General features: G+C 36.1%; 1 protein-coding gene across 1 annotated transcript in view; it reads right to left on the bottom strand.

The window, feature by feature from the left end:
• Positions 1 to 19,292, bottom strand: part of Lmbrd1 (LMBR1 domain containing 1) — a 105,622-nt gene that overhangs the window by 12,987 nt on the left and 73,343 nt on the right. The window contains exons 10-14 of the mRNA XM_087205148.1: positions 18,267 to 18,331; positions 17,842 to 17,944; positions 17,229 to 17,333; positions 14,606 to 14,755; positions 13,150 to 13,228 (exon numbers count right to left, since the gene is read on the bottom strand). Of these exons, the coding sequence (XP_087061274.1) occupies positions 13,150 to 13,228; positions 14,606 to 14,755; positions 17,229 to 17,333; positions 17,842 to 17,944; positions 18,267 to 18,331 (502 nt within the window). The remainder of the gene's footprint in view (positions 1 to 13,149; positions 13,229 to 14,605; positions 14,756 to 17,228; positions 17,334 to 17,841; positions 17,945 to 18,266; positions 18,332 to 19,292) is intronic.

The following is a 19,292-nucleotide window of genomic DNA, read 5'->3' as shown; positions in this document are numbered from 1 at the left end:
TGCTGAGATGACATACTGGACATCCAAAGTTAATGGAGGAAAGGTTTATTTGGCTCAGTTTGTAGAGGTTTTAGTTCATAGTTGGCTGGTTCCAAAGCAAGGTGGCTTGGCAGAGGAGCATCAGAGAGGAGAAATGGTTCATGGCAGGCAGAAGGTAGCAAAGCAAGCAGCAAGCTGCAAGTCACAAGTGAAGACCAAGGACACGAGCCCTCTTTCTGTCCCTTATATTCTATCCAGGCTACCCACCCTTCGGGTGGAGAGCACTCACACCCAGGGTGGGGCACCCTTAATCCTCCCCAGAACTATGCCAAACCAATCAGTGGACTAATTTAGTAATCACACACCCCTGGTCCCAGCATCACATACTCCAGATCCAGCCACCTCTGAAAAGCCCCACCTATGACTGCATGAGGCTTTGGAGGGACATCTAGACATAAACCATAATAGTAACACTGGTTTTAAACAGAAGCAGAATGTGTAAAACTCATTTTTCTTTGCTTATAGGCCCAAGTGGGAGGGGGATTTTAAAGTCACTTGAATCCACTGTATATAACAACGTACAGTAAATACTTAGTACTGCTAAGTTACCTAGAATTTGAAATAAAATTTCCAGGAAAACTCAGAAATTTAAAGAGAAAGAAATATTCTGTTTTCTGGAAAAATACAACACAAAGAAGTTAAACAAATTTTTAAGAAGTCTCAGTAACTACCTTTCCCACTCACTTTTCAATAAACTAGAAGGAACAAAATTCCTCCCTGCCAGTATCTATGTGGCAGATGCTTGTCACTATCTTGTCTCTCATTGATTTTACTCTTCAAAATGCTTAATAAGTGTTTTTTAAATGACAAGAGTAATAAAATGTATTTATTTTTATAAGCCCAGAATGAGTATCTACTTCTTGCCTGAGGTAAAACCAGAATTTTAGACTTCTACTGTACACAAGAGCACTAAAAAATGTGATCATACACATACACACAAAGTATTCTTCTACCTGTCATCATATAGTATTTTCTTTTTAATGTCAAAACATATAGTGATATCATTATATTTTTGTATTGTTATTTAAAGCATCCTTATTGATAAAGCCTGTATACAAGAGCACTAAAAAATGTGATCATACACATACACAAAAAGTATTCTTCTACCTGTCATCATATAGTATTTTCTTTTTAATGGTATCATTATATTTTTGTATTGTTATTGAAAGCATCCTTGTTGATAAAGCCTGTGTGTGTGGTACTGGGATTGAACCCAGAGGCACCCAACCACTGAGCTACATCCTCAGCCCCACTTTCTTATGAGATAGGGTGGTCTTGCCCAGGCTGGCCTCCTATCTCAGCCTACTGAGTAACTGGGCTTACAGTTGTGTGTCACTATGCCCAGCTTGCAATTATTTTTGCTTTGCTATTTCTCATTTAAACTTTGTAAGACTTAGACATTGGTTAGTTATTGGGAGTGAGTGAAAACATGAAGATAGTTCAAGACTTCCATCAGAGGAAACAGTTCACAGGACAGAACAGGACCCGGACTACTCCTACCCATCCTATGACCAGGGTGGATTAAAAGAAAGAATTGTAAGAGAAAAGGAAAGGTGGTTGGTCAGCTGTGCACACCCGGCACATGCCTATAATCCCAGCATGCTGGTAGGTGTGAGATCAGAAGTATGAGCCCAGACTAGGCAATTTATGAGACCCATTCTCAAAATAAAAAATTTTTAAAAGACTAGGGATGTAGCTTGTTGTGAAGGCCCCAAGTTCAATTCTCATTACAAAAAACAAGAACAACAACAAAAAAGAGAAATGAAGAGAACAGAAGAGATAAGAAAACAGAAAACAAAGACACAGGTCATGTTAGCCTTGAGGTTTCAAGGTTGGCAAGACATATATGTCCATCCAAATTAACTAGCAAACAGAAAATAACAGTAGTTTAAGACTGAATTCTTGATGTTGCCTCCTAAATTACTTACAATGGCAAGTTTCTATGTTGTCAACTTTCAACTCTTCAAACACTAGAAAACTTCACTGATATAGAAGAGTGAAATTTGTTAAATTTACTCAGTGAGAAAGAACAAGAAGAGCAGAAAGACAGATAAGCAGATTTATAAGGTTATAGGAATGAGGTGGGCGGGCCATTGTACCCAAGTGTGGAGGTCAGATGGGAAGAATGAGCCCTAACTGGCGTCCTTGGTGAGCACTGAGAAGAAGGCAGGCAAGCTGTTCACACGCTGCAGGAAAAAGGAGAAACACTGGAGGTTAAGCTGTTTACCGGGAGAAGTACCATGGAGGGCGGGAGACAGATGAGTCCTGTTTCTCTAATTGCTCGTTCCTGTGTCTGAGTGAATAAAGCCAAGGGCCACCAGTCACTTGGGGCTCTATGTCAAAGGGAGACATGAGCCCTCAGACCCTCCAGATTTTAACCTGTTTCTGTGTCTATTTTTCATCTTCGTCACCCCTCGGCCAGATTCGAGCTCACCTTGTAGGCTGCTTCCTACACTCAAGGTTTTGCAAGCTGAGGGAGGAACTGCTTAGATCTGGACTAAATTTAGGACCATACAGTTTGGGGTTAGTTGGCGGAATGGAAGGAAAAGTCTCCTACCAAGTTTTATTGAGCAATTAATCTTGATAAATAAGCTATTTTAATTGTTTTATCATCGGGGTAAACTTTCTACAGTAAGAAGATAAACTGTTTTCTTTTTCTAAATATCACTTAACAAAGGGGCAGGGAGATACACTTGCACTCAGAATTATTCAGCATAGCAACATTATATTGGTGTCAGCTGCCTACATTTCACAGGGTTACAAAGTTTTAAAAATGTATTGATCAGCATTTGAGAAATGGTTTAATTTCATTATGAATTATTAAAATTAAATGTGGTATTCTGGAATGGAAAATGTGGTGGGTCTGACAAAGTGAATTTGGAAAATTACCAGAAAGAGGAATATCAGTTTGCTGATGCTATCATATTATTTTAATTGGAGAATTTGTTTCTGCTCATAGCTTTCAAAGCAAAAGCTTCACATAAGAAAATATAAAAATTATCATCTTTGCATTTAAATTGGTGAGTTATTAAAAAATATGAAAAATTCCTCAAAAACATTTAAAGTACGATATGCCTTTAGAGGAGTTTTAATTTTTGAAATTTTAATATGTTCTTTGTGGATTTAAACTGTCATTTTGTATAACAACTTCTAAAGGAACATATCCTGTAGGCCTAGTCAAAGAATGGCTCATTTTACATGACTATGTAGTAATTAAATCATTTTATTTGATGCTAAAAAATTGTATCAGAAATGTAGAGAATTATTTTATAGCTGATTAAAAAATAAAAGTAAATAAGATTGACTCACTTTCCTATAAAATTATGCCTTTTAATTTACATTGTTTAGGGAATCAGCAGGTAGCAATATATTTTATGTTCAAAATAAATTGTCATTTTGCATGTCAAAATACAAAATATTAAAGCACTGAAGATACAAACAAATTTACAGGATTTAAAAAAGTACATAAACGTAAATATTAAATGTATATAATTATATAAATAACATAGTGTATGATGTCTCCACGATGGTTATTTAGGTGAGGCCTGGCTGGGGGGAGGGTGCATCTCCCTTCCCGGCTCCTTTCTCTCCCCTTCCTGGCCACCTTGAAGAGAGCACTTTCCAACCCCACCGCTTTCCACCATGCCTTTTATCCCTTGGGACCTGCTGAGCAAGGTCTGCAACTTCTGAAACTTGGAGCCAAAAACCTCTCTTCCTTTAAATTGTCAGTGTCAGTTATGGATGGGAAAGTGACTAAGACAGTAAAAGTGTTTCAAAACAGAAGCAATATGGGTGGTGTATAGTGGCTCATATTGTGTTTTTTTCTGTTATTCTCTCAACATATGTAAATTTATTCTGACTTTACCTCTTGATGGTTAACATTTTTAAAAGAGAAGGATATTTCCTTGTGTACCTGTATTACAGGCATCAAATTCAGGAAATTTAACATTGATACTGTTTACTATACACTCTATTTTCTAACTCTGACACTTATCTTAGTAATATTCTTTATAGTACTTTTATCTTCCTGTATACAGGATCCAATCCAGATCATGCACTGCATTTGGCTATCTTGTCTCTTTAATACTCTTTCATCTGTAACAGCTCCTCAGCTTCTTTGTCTTTCATGACATTGACTTTTGGTAGGGCTTCTTTTGAGATAGGGACTCAATGTTCCCAGGTTGGCTTTGAAATCATGATCCTCCTGGCCCACCCTCTGCAGTGCTGGGATTACAAGTGTGAGCCACCATTCATGGCTTAACACTGACACTTTCGTATTATACAGACCAATTACTTTGCAGCGTATTCTTCAATTTAGGTTTGTCTGATATTTCTTCATGATTTAATTCATGTTATTCATTCATCTCAGGGTGGTATTTTATAAGACACACATAGCACATTTACTCCATGATGTTCATTTTGATCACCTGCTGCAGATATTCCCTAGCTTCTCTGATGTATAGCTACTGCCCCTCCCTTTTAAAAAATAATAAATAATGTATGGAAAGAACTCTTCATGGATTTAATCTGTAGCTTCCAACACTAAGTTTAGTTTCAATTAGTACTATTATAGTCATACCTAAACGTTTTACTTGGGTCATTTACAAATCTTCTAGGGTTTCATTTGTTCATTTATTCACTTAAAAAAGTTTTTTGTAATCTACCAGTATTTTGAGCTGACTTAATTCCTTTCCTTTAGTTAGCTGTTCTATAATCTGTGTTGATAATGCCAATTCAGGTCTTTTGCAAGTCTCTATTTGTGGTATTCTCTTGATGATCTTTCATCTAGTCTCACAGCTTTATTTTCCAGCCATTCCTAATATAGCATAAACTTTCTTCAGAACTCTAGATTCAAATCAAGATCTCTACGTGGATGTTTAGTAACATAAAAAATGCTCAAAACTAAACTTAATTAATGAACTAGGAAATTTATATGAAATTAATAATACATTCATTTTGCAAAAAAATCAAGAGGAATATATATATATGTATAACTATATATGTTTATATGTATATCATACTCAGTAATACCTACATTCTTTTAGTTCATGTGGCATTCAGTATGCACGGATTTTAAAAAGGCTGCTGAAAAACTGTGGTTAAAAATAAAAATCCCAAACTAAAACCACATTAGGATAAGGAATTTTCCTCACTTAAAAATTTCTTTACTTAATTCTCAGTTAAACTCATTCTAGCTTACTGAATGATTCTCAGAAGTCCAGGATTTGATACCTGTTAAATCTATCTCCAAAGCATTAACATGACTGACCACTGGCATGACATTCATTCGGGTAATAAAATGCTATAGTCTTAAAAAAAAAATTAAAAATGCTATAGTCTTCTGGTTCATCTCTCATTTATCAAAGTCCTATGTCTTACCCAGTAACTAGTTTGAGCCTTTTGGCTTTTAGTCTTTCTATTGTCTGTGACTTTTACTTCCTTGTGGCTTCAAACCACAATTTCCATTATATTTGAAAAGCACTAACAACACTTTATTTAAAAACTTTTAAAAGGTAGATGGTACAGTAGTGTTACATTTTCTGTTTCTGAAACAAAGAACAAAAATATTAAAGGTAGAAAAAATAAATTTGGAATCCAGGTATACTATGCAATGTTTAACTCTTATCTCTTAGAGCCCTCCTTTCTGTACTTACAAAAAAGATAGAGGTTATACTACTTAGATGGCTTTCCTAGCATTTTTTTTCTTTAGTACTTTAATTCATGTTTTAAAAATTACTGACAACTTATATGGCTCTTTATGGCCTTTATTTCCATTTCTGTGGCTCCATGTAAAAATCTGGGGGTGTTGTAAGATTCTGTATTGCTACATATGTAATAAAGTCAGCTATTAACATACATTTTACTTTATTAATTTTTCTTCCATATTATTATTCAAAATACTTCTCACTTTTCTTTGCACTTCCTATGTATGGTTATTTCTGCTTTAGCTTTTAATTTTGTCTGCTCACATTTTTCAATTTTCATAATTCATGTAGTTTGGTTTAACATATCAGTTTCTGTCTTGGCACCTAATGACTACCTTAGTCATTTGTCCTAGTATCATCATATCCCCAAGCTAAAGGTTCTTCTCTCTGTATGTTAACAAATACATCTAATCAGCACAAACCTACAAAAATAGTTTGACTTACAGACAGCATTTCATTTCCAGCTACCTTAATGTCCAAATAGACAACACAAATCTACTTCAAGAATAGATAAAAGTAATTCAATGGGATAGCAGAAGTAAGACTTTGAGTTCCTGGATTTACAAAACAAAAGTCATTTGGGAACTTTTGTCTTCCTTTACCCCTCACTATTCAAATATTTGGTGCTCCTGTCACAACTTATTGTTAAGGTAACATGCCAAGTTTATGCTTTTGTGTCTTGCTAATTCATGTTTTCTCTTTACTTGGAATATTTATAGATTGTTCTGTTTGTTCATTTTGATTTAATTTACTCTTCTGGCCCAAAGTGAAATGTTATACTGCCACCTGGGTGGAATAAATCATTATCCTCTTCTGCATTCCCACAGCATTCTGTTTATAATTTCATTATAGGTGACCCTTTAACTCTCCTCGTTGTCAATTATTTATTTTCACATCTAGTTCCATTAGGCTGTATGCTTCTTGAAGTTAGGGCTTCTGTTAAGTGTCTCCTCTGACATGTTCTTAAAATTTAAGCCAGTACTAAATGTCTACTGTATTTGTCCATTAGGGCATATTGGCCTTTAAGTTTCTTATGTTCCTTTTAATTATTCTGTTACTTAAAATCATTTTATTCAATTTACATATGAATTGTCTATATATTAACACTTATTAAGCCGTAATTAAAGAACATAGACACAGAACAACAAAGGTCTCTCTTCATATACAAAACCTGATTCTTAATTTGCTCAGCTGACTCACTTTAAACATATAAACAATGCAGGATTCTTGTCAGGATAATTAAATATTATCATCTTAAGGGAATTTTATAAATATAGTAAGAGTATAAGATTTCTAAATCTTTGTGCTTTAACATTATTTTAAGCACAAAGTAAACTTTTTAGATAAATGGCTCTCTTTTGAATACTAATCAAATATTCAAAACTAGAGTTTGAATATTTCTGTATGTTTAATAAATGTCAGATAACCCCAAATGTCTCTAAAATGTGTTTACTATTGATAAGAAATCATATAAGTATTTTTTAAATTGCTCCCTTAAATTTTAGAGGGAGATTGTCTTTTCTTGGAAGCAGTTTTAATTATCATACTATAATTTCATCTCTAAATCTAAAAATCATTCTCTAAAACTGTGTTACTTGTAGAAAGACTCAAAGGTCGCACTAAGTGCTTTACAGGTTATATATACGATCCCATCATCTACGCCACTCAGATATGTCCATGGATATCACAAAGACAGTGCTGTGTTGATCGTTACTCCATGCACTGAGATTTCCAGGTTCCACTTCCATGGATATCACTGCATCAGTGCCTCACCCCATCCTAACTGTATATCTAACTATGTCCTAATCTACTGCTTCATCTTTCACTATCAGTATTTAAAATTCTTTATTAAAAAAAACTACCTTGCCACCCCAAACTTAATTATCCTCTATCATACTAAGTGTGTACAGAAAATTTAATATTTAGACAGGTACTACAGAACAAAAGTTTGGGAGAAATAAATCCAATCCATAAACCTAATGGGCATGTTTTTGTACTGCAAAATACATTTCAAAGGGTGAGTCAACTAAATTGTTTAAAATTATTCAGTGGTTCAAAAAGAGTCATTTAACCACAGTAAATCAGATCAAACTGAAAAAGAAAAATATTAAACTGTGCCTCATTAAAAAAGTTACAGACAAGTGTATCATGTGACTAAAGCTTCTAATTAGAGCTGTAATACACAAATTCATTCAATTTGGCAAAATAGGAACATTTTAAAGTTGCCTGTATCAGCACAACGTAATTTTGAAACCTTAATTTTTGTTTTTCTACTAAGGTTTTATTATTACTGTAACAATCTGAGGAACAGAATCTACTTCAGCTCTTCATGGGTGTCCCTTTAAGAGAAAATACAAACCAACTCAACACTTACTTTTCATCCTATGCTAAATAGAATGATCCACAGTATTAACTGTTAGCCCTGTTTGTGATATGTTTAAACACTGCAAAATAAAAACATCTGGGGCTATGACCACTAATAAAGTAATTTGGAAAATTAAATGAAGTGATACTATTCTCATTAACAGCATTTTAACTGTCACTTCTTCATACAAAGTATAGTTACCCCTACTGCATCCCCTCCTCCACTGTAGCTCTTGATTTTGCTCCTGAGTTTTAATCTCTCCCCTTACTTCTTATGCATCTGGAATCTTTGATCACTTTATTTTCTAATGTTCAACCCGCACTTTGCTTTCCATCCCAATCCTGTCTTCCTTCCCTAAACAACCCAGTCATTCATGAAGAACAATCACAGTAGTATTGCAGATTTGTTCAACAAAAATATGATAATTTAATCCCTCTCCCTTAGCATATTTACCTGTCATTATCTTATCTTCAGTCAGATTCCTCTTCTGTTCCCTGTCCTGGGCTATCAAAAACTTTTGACACTTTCTTCAATTGTCTACCTCATGTTCCAATGAAGTCTCAGAAGATGATCTGAATTTACACTCCACAGCAAATTAAGACAATTACAGAGAAATGCCACTTCTTGCCCACTCCTAGACAGTAAGAAATTACTGTCTGAGCCCACATCTTTTCTTTCTTACTTGAAAGAGGTATTGGGAGCCATTCTATATAATTTTCAGGGCAAATCATTCCATAATTAAAGTATGACTATAGCTGGCAAAGGCCCAATGTTGCTTTGCCTTTGAGACCTGGGCGGGGGCGGGGGGGTGTATGTCCTATGGAAACAAAACTCTGTCTTGCCTCCAGTCACAGCTGAGATCTCAATAGTCCCGTGATGCTGTCACACTCAAGGGAAAGATTAAGATCAGCTGAAGACATCCTGGTTCCTTGAGAACTGAGTAGTAAGAGAAACATTTCACTTGGGGAGGAACAGATTCCTCATCAGCTTATTGCCTTCCACCTACTGTTGTTAAGAAAACTCTCCTTACAGCCTTCATCAACACTGGAACCTCGTGACCTAAGATCCTCATCAGCATAAGATCCCTATTGACATAAGATCACCTCTACCCCCTAAGTCACCCGATGCTCCCTCCAATTACTGTGTGTACCCAATAAATAGTGGCAAGCTTAGAGAGTCCCTGTCTTTGGCCATTCTGAGGCGCTGACCTCCCGGCCCCCAAATACTATGAAATTACACAAGTCTCTGTTGTCTTTTTTTCTTCAGCCCTTCCGGCCCCCTTTCTAGGCAGATGGAGGATTGATCGATAAAGAGGCATCTATCTTCCTTTCTAAAGCATTCCATCTTGAATATTTTTAGTATCAGCTCTTCTAGAACTGGATGTGATTGTTCCATTAGTCATCCTTTCTGACACTGTTCTCCAACCTCTTCTGCTCCACTAGTTAAACCCCATCAAGCTAAGATCTCTAATGTTAAAAAGAAAAATCCTTGACTCTGCATGCATGCCTTCTCTAGTTCCATCCACTCTGTCTCTATTCAGAATTTCAGTAAGGACTAATGTAAACTCAGTCACTACTTCATACTCCTTTTATGCAATGTAATTAGCTTTCTATCATTAATATTTGTCTTGCTTTTCAGTCTTCTGTACATTTTTTATTTGCTTGCCTTCAGAAAATGATTTTCCTGAGTTTCAGTCTCCATTCTCTTCTCATTCTATGCCCTTCTAATTTCTTACATATACAAAGATGTAATATACAAGATTTATATATACAAAGATTTAATTAAGAAATAGTGAGTTTTTTTAAATCATTAAAGGAAATGACCCAATATTGCCATTAACCCCTCCCTATCAAAACACCACCTCCCTCCCACTGAAACCATGTTTATCCCAGAGTTCCTGTCACCTTATGAAGTAGTTCTGAATGTCCTCTCTGGGTATGATCAAAAATACAGTGATGCTGCTGCTCACTGCCAGCCAGTGGAAAGGCAGGCTCATAAAAACATTTCCTTGAGGGGCTGGGGATTTAGCTCAGTGGTTCCATCCGCCTACCTCCAAAGTGCAAGGTCCAGAGTTCGATCCCCAGTACCAAAAAAAAAAAAAATTCCCTTGTGTCCTCATCTGCCTATTTCACTGGATCTAGCAGTGGATCTAGCAACTTCTGGCTCTTCCCTAAAGTCAAAATGACTATGAAAGGTAAACATTTTGAATAGATTCAGGACACCAAAGGATTTCTAAAACTACTTCAGAAAGTGGCCACAATGATGGGATAAGTAAGTTTTCTTATTTAAACAACATATTTCTTGCATATATCCAAGTGCCTATGCGATTTCTACCTGCCTGTCCCTGAGACATCTCAAGTTGACTCAATATTTCTTGTTTCTCCCTAATCTTCACAGATTTATCTCATCTAGTGATACCAAAGTTTACCAAACTACTCAGTAACTGGAGGGTCATTCTAGAATCTGTTTCCTTCATCACTGTTCTATATCTAAGCCCCAGAAATTCTTTAAATTTGATCCCTGAATTTATCTCATCATTTCACACACTGATAACTACTGTTTAAAGTTTTCATCATCTCTCTTGGATTACTGCAGCCTTCCTTCCCCTAACCTAGTTCCATGTTCTAGTGTCAGTTTCTCAAATTCCTTCTCTGTATAACTTATAAATAATTTACTGCAAATAAATCAGATCATAACTTCTGGTTTCTTATTGAGAGCCCTTCATCAGCTCTTTCATCATTTCCCAAGACCTTGTATGATCTGAATCTCATTCCTCTATCACTACAACCCTCGCTCTATTTTAAGAAAACAGCAAAACAATAGCAATGTTTTGAACTCTCTTGAACACATCCCTGGTGTGATTTGAGGTAATTTTCCTTGTGCATTTTGTTCCTTGGCTTATCATGGCCTTACCTTAATGCACACATCAGATAAATTCTTTTTCAACACTGAAATGCAGCACTAGCATCTCTTTTCTAAAATCTTGTTTTTTTCCTTTATTTTAACTGTTTTGCAGCAATTTGTACCACAGACAGTGAATCTCATCTTCCTTCGTTGAGGCCATCACTGCACTCTGTACTTGTTCCTATTAGTCTATTTCAAAACATTATATAGGTTACTCTGCTAAAAAGATTTCTCAGAATTTATATTTTTCATAATTGCATACACAAATTATTTATGAAGATATCCACTACATTTGAAACATTACCATGAAGGCATTTTGAAGGCAAATATAGAAACATGTTTTATAAATTTTGAAAAAAAAAGCCAGGAATTTTTAATCAGAATTAATTTCTATTCTAGTCAAAGAAAAAAAATCAAGACTCCAAAGAAAACAGGAAAAAATTCTCCAAAAATATACAGAAGTTAAGAGCATAGAGTTGAATTTTGTCAGAATACAGATTAGAAACCTAGCACAGTGCCTGAATATAACTGTTATAGTCCTAAAATTTAACTGCTGAGACAGGAGAGAACAAGAGGGCCCTTTAGAGTCTGGCAGGTTGAATAAACCCAGTGGTGCTATCCTCCCCACTGAGCACAGCAAAGTCAGACAGTTCCAACTCAGGGACTCCTGGAAGCCTCAAAGAGAATGGGGTAAACTTTAACTGTCATGCATGGTGCGCCACCCCCCCACCCCCCACCCTCACCGGGGCCAGCAGGGGCAGGACACCAGGAAGAGAAGAGGTTTCCCTAGACAGACACCAACTAAACAGAACAGGCGGCCTGATCCTCCCACTTACTAGGGGAGGTCTGCACACAGAACAGTCAGGCTGTACTCTGGCGGGTGGGGAGGAAGACCCAGCAAGGCCAGGTTGAGAAGGGGAGAGGAAGGAAAAACCAGTTCTGTGGCAATGATGTGGAGCCAAGTCAGGGAACAACAGGGCCCCTGGGCGACTGTGTGACCCAGGGGAGCCAGGAGAGAAATCACACCCCCTTGCTGTTTCCATGGGTGGGGCTTCTCGGCCTCGTAACAGACAGGAGCATAAGCAGAGGGAAGACCTGGAGGTCCACAGCTTTACTTAACTCCAGGTCCATCAAGGTCATGGGGTCCACAGAGGGTGGCAGGGGGAAAGTGTCTGAAGCTCAGAATGTCCAGAGCCCTCTTAGGACACAAAATAGGCGAGAGGAACACCCCAGCGGGCTTCCAAGAGGCAACTGTCTGGCTCACAGAGGGAAACTACGTGGCTAACGGAAACCAGGCAGATACCAGTGTAAAGGAAGCCACACTGCAGCTCTGGTTAATCTTATGAAAAGTATGTAGAAGTTTTAATACTACTTTGCTATAAAGAAGGATATAGTAGAATATTTGGTAGGAAAACAGATGCACCTTGAAAACATAATGTTAAGTGAACTAAATCAGACACCGCTTAAATATCACATGGTTTCTCTCATATGAGAAATCAAAAGTCTAAATAAAGATCAAAATAAAAGATAAAAGGAAACATGGAGATAGATGGGAAGGGGACCAAGAGATGAAAGAAGGGGGAAAGGTGGGGGGGTGGATAGAAGAGGCTATAAAAACCAGAAGATGTGCTGTGTAAATGTACCAAATAACCACAATGAATGCAGTGATCACAAACATGAACAAATAAGTCAACTGAAATTTAAAGAAGAAAAAGTTAACTGTGATTGTAATTCACTGTATTAGTATTAACTAAAGTGAACAGACGTGTCTGGATTAAAAGTTATTCTAGGTCATAGGTAATTTTGGTCTCAGTACTAGCAATGTACATTCCATCAAACTCTGAAGTTTTTTAAGAAAAAAATCATTTAAGTGATTTGTTATACTAATAAATGTGATATATAATAACTAGCTTTTTACTTTGAAGTAAACAGGTAATTTGTAATAGTTCATTCCTTGATTGAAATTATTCCATCACCAAGAAATTCTGTTAGAAACTTATCAACTTCTACTTGCTAAAAGTTCCTTTGTTACCACACATTAAAACAAATGCATCCAATGATTAACAGAGCACAATGCACAGCAGTTCTTTTCTTACCAAATTATAAATGCTAAGATAGCTGATAAAGGTGCTTTACCTTCAGGGGCATCTGCGTCACATCTCTTTGGCACAGAAAGGGTTGAATTGCTTTTGTGATCATCAGAAGTTACATTGCTCTGAATGATGAAAATACAGTTAAAATGTAAACGTTACACTAGTAAGTATATTTGGATTAAAGTATTCACATTATGAACTTTATACTGTTTTCTATTAACTACATGTAATATTCTAAAAGGTAAATTTAATGCAAATTCTCATCAGAAGAAAATGAAGTATGGTAATTTAATATGAGGCTTTTGGGAATAATCTTTTAGGTCCAACATTAAATAACAGAGATCTTTCCTAGAACACACTTCTAGTCCAAAGATGGCATCTAAAAAGAAATGGAGTACTTATCATTAGACCATGAACAGGCAAAGACTATCTCTTGTCCTTGCAAAAGCATAATCTGCCTTTATTTATAAAAAAAGGTGTATTAACCATAACACAGTGAGTGAGCTAGGTACAGGGGATGAAGCGGGAGAGAATCAGAGGCTAACGGAAGTGAGAAATGGTTCGGGTCTCCAGCAGGTGCTGCCCATGCTCCAGTCACTCATGCACCTCCAGGCACATGCACGCATGACCTGGGCTTTCTCTGCCCCACTTGCAGTATCAATTACCTAATATTTTTCGGTGAGCTGGCTTTTCAACATTTAGCAGTATTGTGGTACTGACTGAGGGTTTGACGTGCTTGCTAATTTTTTTCTAATTACATGTTAAATTAAAAGAGAATGGCAGAAGTATAGGTCAAATGGAGTGTCCTGGGCAGAGAGGAATGGTGCAAGATTCCACTAAAGCAATGCTTGAACTAGGGCCTGAAACATGAATGTGATGTGAATTCTTGAGAAGCAGAGCAAGAAGCATTTGAGGAAAAGGAAACAAACTAATCAAAGGTTAAACCAGATATGTTAAAATATTGTAAACTGTCAGAAAATCCAAATGTCTTGTTCAATTAAAGCTAAAAAGTTGGCTTTTGAGCAATCAACATTAAAGAATGAGTGGAACAGATAAGAAGACAACAATCCTGCTGAAAAAAGAAAAACCCAGCTACATACACACACACAAAATACTCAGAACACCATTCTATAGGATTCGTAGTAGCAATGAAGAGAAACAACTGTTCAACAACACTTTTTTGGAAGTCATATTATTAAAATTATTTGAAGCAGTGTTTTAGAGGAGGCATTATGAGTTTTAATAAAGTACTAAAATAAAGCCCAACAGCTTACTGCCAGAGGATCCATTCAAGGAAAAATTATAATGAAATTCTGTGTGCTATTTTTAAAAAGTATGAAGCAAATATTAAATATGCTCAAAAATTGAACAAAAACCCAATTTTAGCAATATTAAATTTAATCTGATGAGTTAATATGCTAGCCACCAAAATTAAGATTTACCTTCAATATCACTATCTTAAAATATAAAAATGATCAAATTTTAAATACAGTACTTACCTCTATTAAGTAATTTTGACTTCCATACATAACATACTGAGGAGCAAGACTATAAATCATGTAGCTCGTGTGCAGTACAATCAGCAGAAGTATCATGCAGAGAAATAGGAGTGCCTGAGGCCTGGTTCTGCCCCTTCTGATTTTATATAACTGCAAAGAAGGAAAGGACAAAAGTTCAGCAATATGTTTTATTTGCAAAGCATTCTGTTTTTGTGTGATGGGGAATGATTTCTACAGCTCAATCAACCATTTCTTTGACACAAAGTAAATACTAAGAATTCTTAAGAATGAAAAAGACAATTTTTCCCCTATGAAGCTTTTAGATTTAACTTTAAAGACAATGGAACAGCAACTGTATCCAAACTATACTGTAAGTGAGCCATTAAAAACCAAGGACTAGGGGGCTGGGGATTTAGCTCAGTGGTTCTGGCGTCTGCCTTGCAAGCGCAAGGTCCCCAGTTTGATCCTCGGTACCAAAAAAAAAAAAAAAAAAAACAGCTTTGTCATCAAAATGAAGCTTTTAAGACATAAAAACCAAGGGCCCAGAGAATTTATTAGTGTTCACAAAGTCTGCTTCCAGAAAACCCTTCCAAACTTACTGCGTAATAGCATTTATAAGAAGCTCCCAGAGCTGAGACTTGTGAACTACCCCTATTTCTATCTACAGGTTATGAGTTTAAACTGTATGAGTGATGTATTTATGGCTTTATATTACTACCAAGAAAAGTTGTTACATGCTCGTAAATATTCATTTCTATAAAATTCCCTAATGTCCTGAAAATTTAATTATTAAAATTTAGACTATGATATAGATATTTTCACAAGTATCTACAATAAGGAAATTAAAACAAATGCTAATTTTAATGTAAAGAACCGGGTGACTGACTTCATGTTAACAGGGAACCACACTTCCACTTTAGCAATTTAGGTACCACCCACCCCTGTCATCTTACTAGATTACAGAATGGTACAGACTAACAGAATTCCAATTCTGGATGAGATGACAGTAAGATCACTTAAAGATGTGTATTTCCCAGCTTTTCGTAAACCTACCAGTGGTCCTGTAATGAAACACTAATCATGGAAAGGAAAGCGAGGGATTTATGGGGATGTCTTGCCTCACTGATACAAATGTCTGCCTCTTACTTCCATATATTTTTCTTCTACAGAACATAGACCGGAAAAGTGCAGCTGCAGCAGCCATGAGAAAAAGACTCCAAAAATTTAGAGATGTTGGCCCCAACACTTCTGAGCTATTAAAATAATGCTAGATTCTTCCCCCCATACCAAAATATCTTTCATTAGTTCAAACTCCTACTTCATTTAATTTTCTTTTATTCACAGCTAGAAGTAGTGTCTACCTGATTTGGCTTCATAGAAGGGACTGGAGCAGGGGGCACTAAATTCCTCAGTGGTAGACCTAAATGTGCTGCTAGGAGCCAGGGCCTGGTCAGGAGAAGGGTGTCACCAGGGGTATGTTGCTGGAGGGCACAGCGTGCCTCCCCAGCTCTCTCTTCTCCCTTCTTCTCTCTCCCTCTCCATGTCTCTGTCTCGGTCTCCCCCGCTTTTGGCTGTCATGAGGTGAGCACCTCTCCTCCACCAGGCCCTTCCACCATACTGCTTCTGCCTCGGAGCCAGGTGACCATGGACTGAATTCCCCTGAAAACCATGGCCAAATTAAACCTCCCTTCTTCTAAGTTGTAGGTGTCAGGTATTTCACTCCAGCAACAGGAAAGCTGACCAAGACACACAGAGTTGGCCCTGGTACTCCTGAGGGACTGATCCCAGGACTCACTATCACTGTGATGCCAAACCTGAAGATGTTCCAGTCCATTACAAGAACGGTGCTGTATCTGCACATAACCTATGCACATCCTCCTGTGTAATTTAAGTAATCTCTGAATTACTTGTAACAACTAACACAAACACTGGTAAATAGTTGTTAGGCTATGCTGTTCAGGAAATAATGACAAGGAAAAACATCTGTACATGTGCAGTCCCACCATGAGTTTTTTCAAATGTTCTTCTGTCCATGGATGGTTAAATCCACAGATGTGGAGCCCACAGATGCAGAAGGGTGACTGTAGTAATCTTTACTTTCTAAAATGGAGGGCTATCTTTTGAGATTCAGTGGATCCACTGTGATACATGGTGTTCTCAAGCAGCCATACACTGAAGAAAATAATGTCTTCTAGATAAGGGTTTATTAACTTTGGCACTGTTGATTTAGACTGGCTTAGTCTTTGTCCCATACACTACAGGATTTCTACAGCATTTCTGGCCCCTATTCAGGAGATGCCAATAGCACTCCATAGTCACAACAATTAAAAATGTCTGAGGACAGGGGACAAATTACTTCTGTTCAAGATGCACTTCTACATTACTGCAATGTGAAAGAGCTAATACTCTCCCCAACCCCGGTACCAGGGATCAAATTCAGGACCTTGGGCTTGCCAGGCAGGCACAATGCCACTGAGCTACACCTCCGGCCTGAAAGAGCTAATATTCTTATCATGCTTGATATCAAAACATAATGTGTATTCCTAAATATAAGGTAATTTGCAATAATGGAGATCATATACAAAATGAAAAAAGCCAAAACAATAATGGAATATATACTTACTCTAACCCAAAAGAACCATATGCCAATATTTCGAATTCCTGCCATTGAAGTAAAAATGAAGTACATAATAATAATTGTTATAAGAATATAATCAAGAGGAAAAACCTGGAAAAAGATAAAATCAAATTTAATGTGTAAATTATGAAAGCCCCAGAAGCAATAAAAATTAATTGAAAATTTCATTATTTATATTTAACAAATGTTTAAAATATCCCTGATTTAGATTAGGCTACTGTGATAATACCATTAAAAACAGAAAATTCCTCAAAAGTCCTCAAACTATTATCAAATCATGTAGTACAATTATCCTATGAAAAATCCTGACACAAATTCAACTACAAGTTACATTTATATATGAAAAGAATTAAAAATGAAAATTGGCAAATTTCATCTTATATAACATATGAAATAAAATTATTTTTAACTAAAAGTCTAGCAACATATTAATCTTTAAAGCAACATATCAATGTAGAAATTATCTACAGATCAAAAGTCATATTAGCAAACAGCACAAACATATGTCAAGGAGTAGAAAGCTCGCAGCATAAGAATTGTAAATGGAAGAAAGTGTCAGAAGGCTTGCTATACTACAAAATGACTGATATGTACTTACTGTTTGTAGTACAGGCAAAAGCATATTCAGTGGATTACTCAGGTTAGTTCCAAAAATTATGAAGCCAGAATCAATTCCAGCTGAATGGAGAGCTTTATCTAAACTAAACAAAAATATACAGAGTGATTCTATGTTATACTATCACATTTCCAGTCAATCTAGAAAGAATATCAAACTCACCATACAAATGCAGTTGATCAAAGAAAACCAAGAAAAACCAATCAAACCCCACAGGTATTGTTCAATTAATAGAGAAGAAAGAAAACCTATTATTGGACCTTTAAGTCGATCTTTTCTTAATGCTGTAGAACACTTTAGGTGGAATAGCTATTTAAGATGAACTGGCTAATGGAATACAGCACCAAAAATGAGTAATATTATAGAATTTGTGTAAGTGCTTTAGAAAATGTGTCTGTTGTACTTACTTTGACAGGAAGAGAGAAATTACAAACAGCAATGCAACTAAGATGAAAAATATTCCCCAAATGATCTAAAAGCAAAAATATATTCATTACAATATAGTTCTAAAAGTTGATATTAAAAGCACAAAACCATTTTGCTCAATATGAGCTGCTAGCATGTAACCATTTTCTAACTAAAGTGATCCAAGTTACATTTTAATTTAGTATAGATTCCCAACCATTTGCACCTAAATTTCCAATATGAATTGAGACTATCTGGTTGAGAATCAATACACAAGAGACAAAGCATTTAAAAAATTTTCACTAATAAATAAATAAAACTTTTTTGATCAAATACAACGTTGTTATTCTATTACACTGAAATATAAACTTCAACACTAACTGAAAAGTATTTAACACTAACATATACAGAACACACACACACACACACCACCCCAAGAAACCTATCAGGTTATATTTCCCTGTTAATTAAAACAGGGAAATAGGGACTAGGAAACATTTTTCAACTGAAGTAACACTATATATAGTAGTTAAATTATATCACAGCTAAGAAAAGTCTATATAAATGAAACTACTCCTGAAGCATTGAAGTAGCCACCAATGTTTCTGTAGGTGAACGTGTTAAGTACTATAACTGTTTTTTTTTTCCTACTATATCAATTTATTATTAGGGATGTTAAAAAAAAGATATTGGAAATGAGTTTCTAAGAAACTGTGTCCAAAAAAAAGCTAAAATTTATAGTGGCAATAGCGTAGGTTTCATCTCCTAGTATCCTCCCCAAGTTTCAAGGACAAGTGGGCTACATAATAGGCAAGTGAGAGAAAAAGAGAGTCATACTAACACAGAGTAAGTGCTTTAGGCTTCTCCTTTGCCTGGAACTGACAGAACTGGATGAATAAAATCATGAATGTTAGAGAGGCTGCTATCTTCACACAACTGCTGAACTATATTTCAAATGGTAAGGGGATAAAAGAAGTAAAATAACCACGTCATCCAACCTGGCATATAACAATCTTTGGAAGCAATGT

This window comes from Heterocephalus glaber, unplaced genomic scaffold (assembly GCF_053883595.1).
Source record: "Heterocephalus glaber isolate CG9 unplaced genomic scaffold, H.glaber_assembly_v1.0 deba00000594, whole genome shotgun sequence".
Classification (NCBI taxonomy): domain Eukaryota; kingdom Metazoa; phylum Chordata; class Mammalia; order Rodentia; family Bathyergidae; genus Heterocephalus; species Heterocephalus glaber.
Note: the sequence above shows the minus strand (reverse complement) of the source record. Positions and strands in the feature narration are given on the sequence as shown.